Source organism: Fringilla coelebs (genome assembly GCF_963513975.1).
Source record: "Fringilla coelebs genome assembly, chromosome: 6".
NCBI classification, from domain to species: Eukaryota; Metazoa; Chordata; class Aves; order Passeriformes; family Fringillidae; genus Fringilla; species Fringilla coelebs.
In genome coordinates, this window is record NC_140034.1 from 34,832,704 (window position 1) to 34,846,041 (window position 13,338).

The 13,338-nt window shown below is 41.8% G+C and overlaps 1 protein-coding gene across 7 annotated transcripts in view; it reads left to right on the plus strand.

Moving 5' to 3' along the window:
* Positions 1–1,427: 1,427 nt before the first annotated feature.
* PCNX1 (pecanex 1) overlaps positions 1,428–13,338 on the plus strand; it is an 89,221-nt gene continuing 77,310 nt past the window's right edge. For 6 of the 7 annotated variants that reach the window (XM_084207410.1, XM_084207412.1, XM_084207413.1 and 3 more), the window contains exons 1-2: positions 1,428–1,738; positions 9,603–9,811. In XM_084207410.1, the coding sequence (XP_084063536.1) occupies positions 1,586–1,738; positions 9,603–9,811 (362 nt within the window). In that variant the 5' untranslated portion in view covers positions 1,428–1,585. Of the gene's footprint in view, positions 1,739–9,602; positions 9,812–11,522; positions 11,580–13,338 lie in introns of those variants that run through there. The other variant, XM_084207416.1, reaches the window with a different exon arrangement.

A 13,338-nucleotide genomic window follows, 5' to 3' on the forward strand; every position in this document is an offset into this window, starting at 1 on the left:
CATGTAGCAGAGGATTGCATCCAGACATATCTTGAATATTACCTAGCAGGGAGACTCTGCATCCTCTCTGGACAATGTGTTCCAGTGTGTGATGACCTGTGCAGCAAAGAAGTTCTTTCTCATGTTCCACTGGAACTTCCAGTGCATTGCTGCCTGTTGCCTCTTGTCCTATTGCTTGGCACCTTAGAGAAGAGCCTGGCTCTTTTCTCTGACACTCTCCCTTCAGGTACTGATGGACAATGATGAAGTCCTCTCTCAGTCATCTCTTCTTGAGGCTGAACAGGCCCAGTTCCCTCAGCCTTTCCTTGTGAGATGCTCCAGTCCCCTTGTTATCTTAGAAGCCATAGCATTTGTAGGAAGAGGACTCTTCTTGTGCCTTCTTGAGAGCACTGTCTGAACTCCTTCCCTAATCTGTCCCTTTCTAGTTAACATGTGACTTTTGGGATGTGCATGTCTCAGGGGAAAGCTTGAAAAGCAAGCACTTGATGAGAACTGATGACCTATAAAAATAGGTGAATGTGGAAGTCAAAATTTAAATCCATGAGAGTTTTGTGGTGCACCCATGGCCTGCTGTGTTGTTTCCTCTCTGTAAACCCTAATGGTTCTGGCTCTTCAAGTGTTGCAACCTACAACAAATCCTGCGGTGGGGATAGACATGCCAGGGGTTTGGTAGCACTATGTATTGAGAGTAAATGGGAGGTGGGGGCAGCTCAAAAAATGGTGAGGTTGTTATCTTGCTGTAGGTTTGAAGCCTTAAAAGTGTATGCTGTAGAAATTTTCTCCTGCCCTGCTGCAAGGAGAGGATGCAGCACTTTGCTAGGAGTCAGGCCCTGGGAGAAGGGAAGAAAGGAGGTTTGAAGGGGAAAGGACCTTGAAGCAGGCTCCTTAGAGGTGAGCCCTGAGATGGCATGCCTGAGTCAGGGGCAGTGTCCTAGCCCAGCTGAAGTGCCTCTCCACCAATGCCTGCAATTAGGTACAGGTTGGGCATCAGGAAGAGTTTCTTCACAGAAAGGGCGATTAGACATTGGAATGGTGGGCCCAGGGCAGTGGTGGAGTCACCACGCCTGGAGGCCTTCAAGGAAAGACGGGATGCGATAGTACCATGGTGTGGTTGATACGGCGGTGTTTGGTCATAGCTTGGACTCGATGATCTCGGGGTGTTTCCTCACCTAACTGAAGGACCCCTTTCCCAGAGCTGTGTCTCCACATCCCACAGCACCGCAGAGGCCGGAGCTCCCGCGGGCCGCCGGGGGCGGGACCTACGGGCAGGGCCGAGCCGGGCCGCCAGGGGGCGCTGCGCCGGCCGCGCCGTGCCGGCGGGGGCGGGGCCGCGGGCAGGTCGCGCGCAGGCGCAGCGCTGCCCCCCCGGCGGCGGCGGCGCGCGTCCCCTGCCGCAAGGGCCGCCGGTCCGTCGGCGGCGCGGGGGCGGGCGGGCGGCCCGGGCCCGGACATAAGATGGCGGCGGCGTTGCTGGGGCGGCGGCGGCGGTGGCGGTTGCGGCTGTCGCGGAGCGCGGGCGGTGCGCGGCTCTGCCCGGGCTCGCAGGGCGGATAGAGCGGGGCCGGCGCGGCGGAGCGGGGCCGCCATGGGCTCCCAGGTGCTGCAGATCCTGCGCCAGGGCGTGTGGGCGGCGCTGAGCGGCGGCTGGTACCAGGACCCGCACCAGGGCGCGGGGGTCAACGCGCTGCACCTCTACCTGTGGCTCTTCCTTCTCGGCTTCCCCTTCACCCTGTACATGGTGAGCGCAGCCCCGGCCTGTGCCGGGGGTCGGCCGGCCCTTGCGGGGCCCGGAGTGGGGGGGGAGGGCCGGGAGGGGCCGCCGCGCGCGCGCCCCCTGCCCGCGGCGCGGCCCCGGGAACGGCCCCGGGCCCCTGCGGCCGGGCCGCCTCCCTGGGAGCGGGCCCGGACCCCCCCATCGGGGCTGCGGCGTTTCGGGAGCATCGACCCGTTACTGGGAATCTGTGGGTGGGCGCTGTCGGGGCGCGGCGGGGCTATAGGCGCTGGCATTTTGCCTTCGTTTTTCTGTTTACTTTCCTTCGGCGTTGGAAATACCTCTAGCAGCTTCCTCTGTTGATTTCCTCGTAGGTCAGTAAAAAGCAGTTTCTGCAGGAACTGTCAGATTTAGCCAGTATTTCTGGCTGGCAGCCGTATCAGTTTCTGACTCTTGAGTCTGGTGGAGGGACGTGGTTCCATAACCTAAAAGTTTTATTTGGCTGTAGTGTGGTGTGTTGGCTGGCAGTGTATCTGGATTGTGTGTTATCGATAAGAAGTTCGTCTGGCTTTTTTGTTTGTGTCCAGATTTCAGTGTACTTGGTTTGTGACAATTCCTGTCCTATATATCTTTGTAACTCACACTTCAGTCAAAGCTGTTAAAATACTAACCGTTAAACCTAGAAACTTTATTGACATTTGGACTTGAGAGCACATAAAGGAGAGGTGTGATCAGATACAAGAAAAGGGGGCGGTTTCCTGTTGACCAGTAGTTTTTTTCCCTGTGTAAGCTGTGTTTAACTTATGAAATGCTAATAGTTTACTTTGGGTTTTTCAATAAAGAGTGTGATCATAATAGTGTGTTTTGACCAGTTTCGTGCATATGAGGTAGAACATCATTTGCAAGATTGCCAGATGCTGTAACAACCTAAAGAAGATGCTGCCTTGTGAAAATGTAGTTAGTGAATGAAATGTTGGAGATAAAATCATATGCAAGTGCAGTTGCAGAAATTGAGAGATCTGAGGTCAGGCATTTGCTTTGTTTAAAAGCAATTTGTAAAGTTGCAGTATGAGATGCTTCATACTTAGAAATAGCTTGAGTGGAAAAGTAGGTTACAACTTTAAGGTTTTTAATTCATATTACAGCGTCTTGAAAAAGGCAGCTCTCATGCTTTTTGTTTGAAAACTTCTGGTCTGCTGGCAGGGAGACTAAAGGCTGAGACAAATTGCATTTAAAATTGAAGTTACATGAGAACAGCTAGATAAAACTTTTAACTAAGCAGATACTTTGTATGAGAACTATGAATCTGTATCTATTGAAAGTTCTGCACAATATGGGAAGAGGAGACACCTTTTGGTTTCGAATATAGCTTTACAATTTTTTAAATAAATTGACAAATGGTAAATCTGGGCCAGCATTTCAGTCTCCTGCTGCTCTTAAAGCAGTAGATAAGCTTCAGTTACCCATGCAATGGGGTAAACTTCAGTGTTGCTTAAACACTTTTTCCTGTGTAAAGGGAAAAGACAGCAGCAAGCTGCTTTGAGTTTTGTTGAGGTCAGAGAAATTCTCTTGCTTCATAGCTCTGGACAAGTTAAAGATGCAACAAGTGCCAACTTCCCTGAGAATAAGTAGGGAGATTAGTCACAAGTTAAAGGAGATTGAATCATATTTGGCCGTTTTCCCTCTTTCCACCCTCTACAGTTTAAGTGTTGTCTAGACATAAACTAAACAGGCAGAACTGTTGGTCATCTTAGCTCTTTAGCATCTCGTAAGCTCTTTTTCAGAATAGAAAGCAATAAGCGTTGCATTGCTGTAGGACATACATAAATAAGCAGAACTCGCTTAAAAACTCTTAGGTAATTGTAATCTGAATTCTGAGCATGGCTCACTGGTGTGTAGGAGGGAGTTTCTAAGCTAGCTTCAAGTGACTTGTTGCTGGCAGACAACCCTGTGTGTTTAAAAAATCGAGGTATATAGAAAGACTGCTGACAGGTTTTATATTACTTATGAAACTTCCCCATGTAAAGAATTACAAGATCATAGCATTGCTTTTATGCATTGGATCAGCAATGACTGTAGTTATTTCCAAGTTGTTTTGTAGCAACAAAGACAAAAGATAAAAGTATCCCCTAAGAACTTTGCTTGTAGCTGGCTCTCAATGCATTTAACAGTAGGCTAATCACTTTTTCCCCCCAAATGTTGTTTAACCTCCAGCAGGAATAAAATTCACTAGGATATGGGAATTTAGGTGCACTTACTGCTATAAGACTTGGTTTAGTGCATCCAACATTGCTCTCTTTTTTTCTGTGCATTTGTTTTGTTGCTCTGATATTTTCAGAATGGAGTCTGGTAATGATTGTGGTCAGAAAGTAATGCCATAAATCTGTGTGTTCCTTTGTATGTGTATGCCCGTGCTGTTAGGGTTGATGGATTTAATGTGTGGTACAAACCTACTTAAAAAAACTAACATTAGCATTCAATAACCAACCTTTCTTCCTTGGTCCCTCATCTGCCTTCTGAGCTTAAGCATGTGCAAGTGAGTGTTGTGTCCTGTACAGTGTATACCTAAATGTACTTATTTTGCCAGTCTGGATACTTTTTCTTGTGTATACAGTTAAAGTGTGCTTGTTGGAAGTGTGGCAAAATAAATGTGTAAATAATAAAGGAACTGGGATCAAGAGTAAGATATGCCTGCTTTAGAGAAGCAGCTTGAATCTGTGTTCTCGCATTTGTGGCTTGGCAGTACACATACAAAAATTTTGCTTTCTAGACTGGTTAAGTCTATCCTGTTTGTGTAGCTGTATTAAGTAACAGACTCAACTGTACTTGTTGATGTGCCTTCCTATTGTAAGAGCTGATCCCTGCTTTTACTCTAATGCAAAGTTGAAATTGGGAGAAGAAAATGTGCTTTCTATATGGGGATGCTGTCCAATCACTTTGTAAAATCCAGTAGTATAGTTGAAAAAAATACCCTGAATGCAGAGGCCAATGTGATGCATCGGTGTTGCAGGGGGGAGGGGAAAGAGAGGAGGCTGCCAAAGCACTTCCCCTAGTCGGAATGCTGTTTCAGCCCCACCACGTGTGCATGAGGGGGTGAAGTCTTGGCTCTGGTACTTGTGGAATTTTGCCAGTGACTGAGGCGGAGCCAGGACTGTACCTTGCTTGGGGTGATGGGCTCGCATGTACCTACAGAACTTGTCTGTCAAAGTTGAGCTCGTTTAGTCAACAGTTCACTTAATTTCCTGACTTGTGTACATAGTTATAGAAGTAGGTCATATAAATGTAGCTTCACGTGGAAGTTTTTTCCTCTGAAGTTTTTGAAATATGTCCTGTTTCTTAAACTAAGTTGTTAAATAATTGAAATTCAATTTGTGATAGCAATTCCTCATATGCCATATTGTTCTAAGACACTTGTAGTCTTTTGGCTACTCAAGTTTTGGTTGTATGCTTTGAGGTTTTGGTCAAAAACTAGCAGTTCTTAAGGGCTCTGTCCATAAACAAGAATTAAGGACAAGACTATGTCTGTTGTTTCCTGATCCTTCCTCTTTTCTAGTAAACTGTTTCTATAAAACACTGCTTTCAAAATACTTGTACTTTCAAGTCTTTTTACTAGATGACTTACTTCTTAATGTTTAGGTGATAACACCTTTATGTAGGGATCTGCAATCTGGTTTGAGGACTTAGCTGTTAAAAACACTCATAGTAATGCATTTCTTTTTTGAAAATAATCTGGAATTTTTGTTACATCTGTGGGGCCTAGCTAAAGCTAGGTAATCAGATTAGGTAGGATCCATATAGTGTTCGTTTCTTCATAAGGATGTTGTACAGCCTGTGATCAATGAAGTTTCCTCTGGTTCCTGGCACATATGTGCTGGAAACATTCATTTGAGATACAGTGACCTTCTGTAGTTTGAATGGAAATATTTTAGTGCTGGAACTGATCATGGGATGTCACCTTGCTTTTTTTAAGATTTTCTAAACTTTCTGGTGTTTACATTCTTGTAGTAAACTTTTTTACACACTTTCTATAAATAACTTATTGTTTTGCATTCTTTTATAGAAGAAGAGAAGTTTAATAAACTGTTCGTTTGTCCAGTGTCATTGGAGAGGTGGCACTTTCACCCTCCAATCCACTGTCACTTTTAGAAAACTATAAATGTTAGTCAGAAAATAAGCTTTCGCTTTTCTTCACCTTGAGAGCAGTGGTGTGTGCACTCCTGTTGTCTCGTTTCCTATAGTAACAGTGGGAGGTTTCTATTCTATTTTGACCATTGGAATCTAGGAGTGCTTAAACCTTTTTCTGCCTACTCTTTTAGAAGAGGTGCGTTGTGATACAAGTGAGCTAATTTAAGAGCCAGGAGGTTTCAGAAGAGATAGTCCTCCTTAACTATGTATATCTTGCATTTGTCAAGTTGACTTGAAAGATTTAAATTTGGAAAGTAACTTGTGGGAAAGGTGGTAGAAAATCAGTGTCCTCCTCTCTGCCCCCCATACTTGAAAGAACTACTTAGATTCCCTTTAAGACTCAGAGAAATAATTTTGGGTAGGAGTTTATCTAATAGTAGGATTTGTTCAGTGATTAGATAACTGAAGTTTTCAACAGAACATAATTAAAAGCACATAGTTTTCATATGGTTCTGTGTAGGTCCTTATATTGTACAAGAGCTTCTGTTGTGATGACTGCTGTGGAGTATGTGTTCTTTTGGTGCTAATGCAAGTGAGTAGAAATGTGCAGTAAAAATGGGTGTTCTCTGAAATACTGTTGCAGCTGTAGCCTTGTGGCCAACTGGTGTCTAGTAACAGCTCTAGCCTGAGGGTTTTAGTGTGCTGGGCTCAATTAAAATGCTTTAGTATTGGAAATTATTTTGATTTTAAGATGTAATCTACTGGGAAATTTGTATTACTTAAATTTGTATTCCAGTCTTGAAGGTGGTATCACATGGGATGCTGGTGAGAAACATGTCTCTCCTCAAATGTGGTAAAATGCTAAGCACAGTTGGAAATGGTAATCTCACTTAAACTTCCTTTGTTTTGTGGGGAGAAGATCCCAAATTCATGTTAAATGCTTCTAAGTTTGGCTTAGAAAAACAGAAGTTGCAAGTGGTTGAGCTTAGGCTGCAGTAAATTTCCTCTTGGGGCTGTGCTGCAGACAAGTTGCTGGTACCATGGGTGGCAGTGCTGCGCCACAGCATGATACTTGATGTCAAGTGTGTTCATATGGCAGACTAAGCTAGCTAAAATGCCTTCTATTCCCGGAATATATACCCTATTCTGAGACGAGGACCTATTACAAATGGGAAGAAGGAAAGGTAGTCAGTTACCTTAGCTTTCTTAAAATTTTTCTGCAATCCTCTGAAATCAGGTTGTGAGGAAAAAGTTTGAATTCTCTGTTAGGTTTGCTGTAAGTTACATGAGGTGTTTTGCCTTTTTTTTTTGTGCTTATTCTTAAAGCTTTCCTTTGAAAAACCAGATGTGTAGATTTTGCAAGATGAACTGGCTATACTGTGACCTCACTGCTGACAGAGTAGAGGGGAGAAACTGAGGAGCTCTCTAGACAGAAAAGTATAGGCATGTCTTTTATGGAGTAACTCTAGCTTTTGTTATCTAGTGTTAGTCTGGCTCTTCTAGTAATGGTTTCTGAACACTGGGTATTTTAAAGGAGAGGAAAGTTGAAGCTGTGTGTGATGGGGTTGCAGACTGCCTAGCAGGTACAGGAAGTTCATGCATTTTTCCTAAGTTAACAGGGTGGCCCTTGACTGCAGGGAACTGACTCTGAAGTTTTTGAAAGTAGAGGCACCTCATTTCTTGAGGGAACCATTATAGCATGGCTTCAGGGGTAGTAGGGATGCCATATCATTATGTATCCTGTTTGCTTATTGATGCTGATTTTATGTAGCTTGGTTTCCTCTTTCTCCTCCTTAGCTGGTGTTCCTCCTTAGCTGGTGTTCCTCCTTAGCTGGTGTTCCTCCTTAGCTGGTGCTTGGTGAGTGAATCTCTGCTAATCATGATGATGTCCAGCTCAGCATACAAAATGAGACTTAGCAAACTTCAGCTTAGTTTGCTTGGCCTACTTCAAATGTTATATTCAGTGTTGACTTAACTTGTTTTGGAAGAAAAGGTAGGTGTTGATGATGGTAGTCAGATTTGACTTGTTTTGGAAGTATACCTTGCTAGGTTACAAAGAGTCATCATGGTAATCAGAGTTCCAGGGGCGTCTTGAAGAGTCAGAAGGGGAAAATGAGTAGAGAAAAGGAAAAGGAGGCCTCTCTGTTCAGCACATTATGTGACCATTTTGAGTCCTTTAAAATTGTTTGTCTGACTACTGTGGTAAATTATGCTGCTTAAAGTCCTTCTAAGATTCACGGGAATAGTTTTAGGTAGGAGATTGTTACATTGCATAATGTTACACTATGTTGTCAGCCAATCAATTTTAAATGGTTCAAAATGTTTCTATGCACTGGTTAGAGACGCATTCCTGTCTTCTACTCTGAGTATTGTTTTTACTCTGCAAGATGTTCCTGGGGCTTTTTTTATCAATGATGACTCTTCTCTTCCCATGGTCTCTCTAGGGAGGTACGAAAATAAGCTGGAATTGTCCTTCAGCCATGAGGTCTAAAAAGACAGCTCATTTGTTCTGCTCATTTACTACATTAATGTTCAAGCTGGATATCAGATGTTTAATTCTGATTGTCATATGTCTGTGTCTATTTTTCTTTTTTGGAGGTATATCTCAAATTACACCGTGAGCAGGGTGAAGGATAGTGATGCGGTGAAATACTTCACAACCTAAACTTTTGTTGCTTTTGTAAAGGAAATAGCCAATTTTTGGATGAATACTGTGACTTATCTCATTTTGTTTAATCACTGCCTAGGGAAATGGCAAAATTTAAAAACACAAATAAAGTGTGTTTTAGAAGGGTGAATGCATTAAAGTGAAATGTGAAGTTTAACCAGTACTTTGAAAGAACACTTCTCCTAAATAGCTGTCAGGCTGGACTTTGTCAATACCTATTGCTGAAGTGATTGATTTGTAAAAGCCTTATTAACCTACACAAGAGCTACATGCATTCCACTCTTAACTTTGAGTGGAATTTCAAATGTTGCATTCAGGACTGAGGGTTTTTTTTTAATGAGGCTTCTGGCTGCCTTTCATACAGTTTTCAGAACATGTGTTGGCTACCTTTCCATGGGCGTACAATGAAGTAGCACAAATCTTTGCTGCCTATGGTCTTGCAGGTTGGGTTCTGCTGTGCAGTGTGTGAGTCATACATGTGAGCAACCTCTTTATGTATGCAAGTAGGAAACAGTTTGGCTTTTGTGACTGATCAGTGTCTTGTCGTGCAGCAGTAGCTCTTGGAAGCTGACAAGTGAAGTCAAAACACCAATGTTTGGTATCTAAGCAGATTTTCTCCTATCCAGCCATGCTGTCAAACTCGCCTCAAGTTTTTCTGAAATGACTTGGTGCTGTGTACTAGCCCTGAAATAAGAACTCACCCCATGCTTGGTTGGTTTTTCGTGTGCTTAAAATCTTCCCTTTTTCTACTCATAACAATTAAAAATATTTGTCTCACACATGCTAACTCCTAAGTTTCCTAGTCTAGGTCTTCCATTGCAAAAGCATGGAAGGAGAGAGTGAGAGTTGAGCTTGAGCTTCAAACAAGTTTATTTAGTACAATGCTGTTGTGATTTAGTATCTTTGGTAGTGCAACGGTTTGTTTCTTCTGTGTTCTAGACTTCTAACATTTTTTTTTACATGAAGACTGGCTGTAGGTGGTGCAACTTTCAGAATTATCATATTTTCTCCATGAAACAAACAGTTAAAATCTAAGGAGTGTTCTTATGGATATCCAACCTTGTGTTCATTAACTTTTTTTTACTCTTTTTTTGAAAGGCTCTTCCTTCTTCCATGATGATAGTAGCTGTCTACTGCCCAGTGATAGCAGCTCTCTTTATCGTTTTGAAGATGGTGAATTACCGTTTGCACAGGGCGCTGGATGAGGGAGAAATTGTGGAGAGGAATGCCAGTGAGCATATGGACAGAGGTGCAAAAACAGAACAAAGCAGTGTTTCAGCCAAGAGGAAAGATAGCAATGGGCCCAGGTAAGTTGTCTGCTGAATTTTGCATACTGCTTCAAATGGCTAACAGTCTTGTCTTCATCAGCTTTGTAACTGGAATGGTGACTGAGATTAAACACTGGGGAATACAGATATGGACCTCTGTAGTTCTGAAAGATGGTTTTAAGTCTGGTCTTGAAAAGTAGACTTATTTATGTGTTAGGTTTGAAATTATGCATTCACAATAATTTCCTAGTTCCTTCCCCAGAGGAGTTCAAGAGCAGTATTGAACATGCTGGAAACAATAGCATGGGAAATGTGAGCTGATTAGGCCACTAAATGTTTAATGAACATAATTAGTACAAGTAATCTAATTTCAGTAGTAGATGTAGTATTAAAAATCTAGCTGTCAAAGACCACATACTGCATGGTAATTCTTTCCTCACCAGGAGGAGTGTCTGATTGGGTTTCAATTTTAGTGTTGCAAAACCAGGAGTTGGATACCATGCTCTACTCCACTCACAGTCCTTTCAAAGAGAATGCTGTCCTGTGAATTTGGAAATTCTGGAATTGCTCTGCTCAGTAATGACGCTAATGATTCTGAAGTACTGTCAATAGGAGGATGATTCCTTTCCAGAGATCTCCTTTGTAGCCAGCATAAAACAATGCCAGAGGTTTTCCTCCTCTGACCAGACTATTTGGAGAAAGAAGAGTAAAAGATGACTCATCAGCAAGGCCAGCTTAACCAGTTTGATCAGACCGTGGATGTTATGAGCTCTAATATCAAAGCCTCTGCCTGCCTTAGATAATTTGAGACCATCTTAAAAGTAAAACTGCGTGAAATAAATCAACCTTGAATTATTAGCTTTTAGAGTTGACCTTTCTCTTGTCTTTGAGTTTCCGGTACTAGTAGCTATGAGTAGTTTTGAAAGTGAGGTGATTTGTATGCTGTCCTGACTCTTAAAAGATTGTGTGTCTTACTGAGGAAATGTGGTTGAAAGAAGCCTCTTGAGTGTGTTTATTGTGATGCTTTTAAAGAAAGGAAGTGTTAAACTGCTGCTCTTTAAAATGATAGGCCTAGAGGTAAAAGGACATTCCCGTCTGTATATGGGGTAGCTTCTCATGGTCATAGGTTCTTGTGTGTCTTCTCCCAGCTCAGGTATTGTTGGCAAAAACAATGTCTTAGATTCCTCTAAAGCTGATATACAGTAACTTCTTGTATCAATCTTTTATAAACTTGACCCGTTTTCCATGATGTGTTTGGCAACTGAAGCTGCTGATTTTAATTGTGACTCCATTTAGATCACCCTATACCTTACCAACACTGTACTGAGGTGTTTTGGCAGACTGCTTCCCTAATTGTATCTTAATGCTTACTCTGTTTAATAAAATTCATGGAAATAAACTAGTGGTTTGTTCTTTCTCATGCAGCCTTGGTAATGCATGTTTTAGGTGTGACTTTTAGGTGTTTTGTCTGAGTTGGTTTTGGTGGGGTTTTTCTTTTTGTTTGGTGGTTTTGCTATGTAGCTTTTGCTTCCAAAACAGGGGCCCAAAGTTGGTAAGGGAATTTCTGCTAGTGTTGTGAATTACTTCTGGATGTTTCAGTTCTGTTTTGTCTAGGGAGCAGTTGACATGGGACGAGATACTGCATTATAAGCATTGTGAGCTCAGAAGTAGAGGTTAGTTTAATGCTGTGTGTCCTGCTTGCCAACTAAAGTTTCATTAACTTTTATATGATCCTTGTTCCCACTTTCAGGTCTCTTAACTAGAACTGGGAACAAGGTCAATGCAGAAATTACGGAGTTACTTTTTGGTAAGTGGGATGTACAGTATACACTAATCTTTGCCTGGAAGCTTACAAGAACTCTGGGGTAGCATTCAAACAAGTAGATGGGATGTAAAATGAGTGTTTAATATTGAGCTGTAACCTTCTTAGTAAGTTAAATTGGAACACTACTAAAAACCCAAACCAGTCTGGGAAGAGACTGTGTGTGTAGGGTTTTCTGATTTTTAAACTCTGCTCCCCTAATACAAGGTGGATATAGGGGAGATCTGAGCAGAGAGTCTACCTAAAATATTTGCATAGTCAGAATATTAGTTTTGATAGCTTAGGCCACAGCATGTGATACTGAACAAATATGCATATAGTATAGTTTGCAATGCCGTCCTTGATTTTTTACCCTGCCACATATACAGTCATGGAGAGTACTTTAGATACAAATCGTAGTATATTTATTTTCAGGATTAAGCAGTGGTTGTGTTCAGGATTTTGTTTAGCTTCTAAGATCTGCTGTTCTTTTTTCTGAAGATGTTTATCATCCAAGTGGTGCTTTCAGGTATCTAACAAATTATATGCTGTCGTTTGTGGGCTTGGTTGAACTGCTCATTTATCTTCAGTTAATAGTAGTTTGTGGATGGGGGTTTCTTTCCATGAAACTTTGGCATGTTTAAGCAAAGAACAACTTACCATTCCTTTAGAAATGCCTTATTTATTTTTTTGCTTTCCTCTTTCTAGAGCTGAAATTCTCTAGTTAATGTTTTTGAAAGAAAGTCTTAATTTGGAGAAAGGAATGTGGGTTGCTGTTTTCATACTTCAGGTGTTAGTATAGTAATGTGTGTGAGGTTTCATGAAAGCAAGTGGAGAGGGGAAACAGGCTCCTGGTCTCGTACAAATATAGAAGAAGCAGTGCAAGCATGATCTTTGTTGGGTATCAGTGGACTCACATAATTAATTTAAAACACTTAAGTCAATCTTTCTTTTGGATATATGAATATAGCTTCTTGTCAGTGGCTGTTATGGTTCAAAGTATCATAAAGTGTTCATCTGATGACATTGCTGTTCCTGATCCCCATCAGCATGGGGGAACTGTAATAATGATGCTACATAAATTTCATGTGTACTTCTACCAAGTAGAGCTAGTAGCTGGAGAATGTTGCATCTTTGAAATATTTACAGTCTACTTAAGTATGAGCAAATACAATTTAAAAAGCGTGATCTCTCTCAAAGACTGTTGCCCTTGCTATTTATTCTCTTTGCAGTTTTCTGTGGCTGGCAGACATGTTGAGTTGGGAGTTAGTTTTTATTTTTGACTATCATTAGTGACTCAAGCTTGGAAGAAAATTTCTCTTAATACTTGAATCTGTTGTGATCTAGCATTTGCAGTATATGCTGTGGTTCTCATGTATTTTGACAGCAGCCTTCTGACTAGTTACCTTACTCTTATTGGAAATTAAGGACAGACAATGATTTTCAAAAGAAGATAATAAAACTCTTCCTCTGCTTTGTCCAGAAATCAAAGTAACTTATTTCTGATTGCCCCTTGAAGTTCTGGTCTGCATGTCCGATTTCTGTAATCAATCAGCCTAAGTCAGATTTTAAACTTGAATTCATGAAGACTTATAGCCTCTTCATGCTTTAGGTTAATCTCTTACTTGCTGATGAGATATACCTGCAGATAGTAATTTTAATTCAGAGTTACTTATAATTAGAAATAGTAGTTTTAATTTGCTTTATGTCATCTTTGAGTGCCTCTTTCACAGCAGTCTCTATTGCTTGATGTAATTTTTTCAGT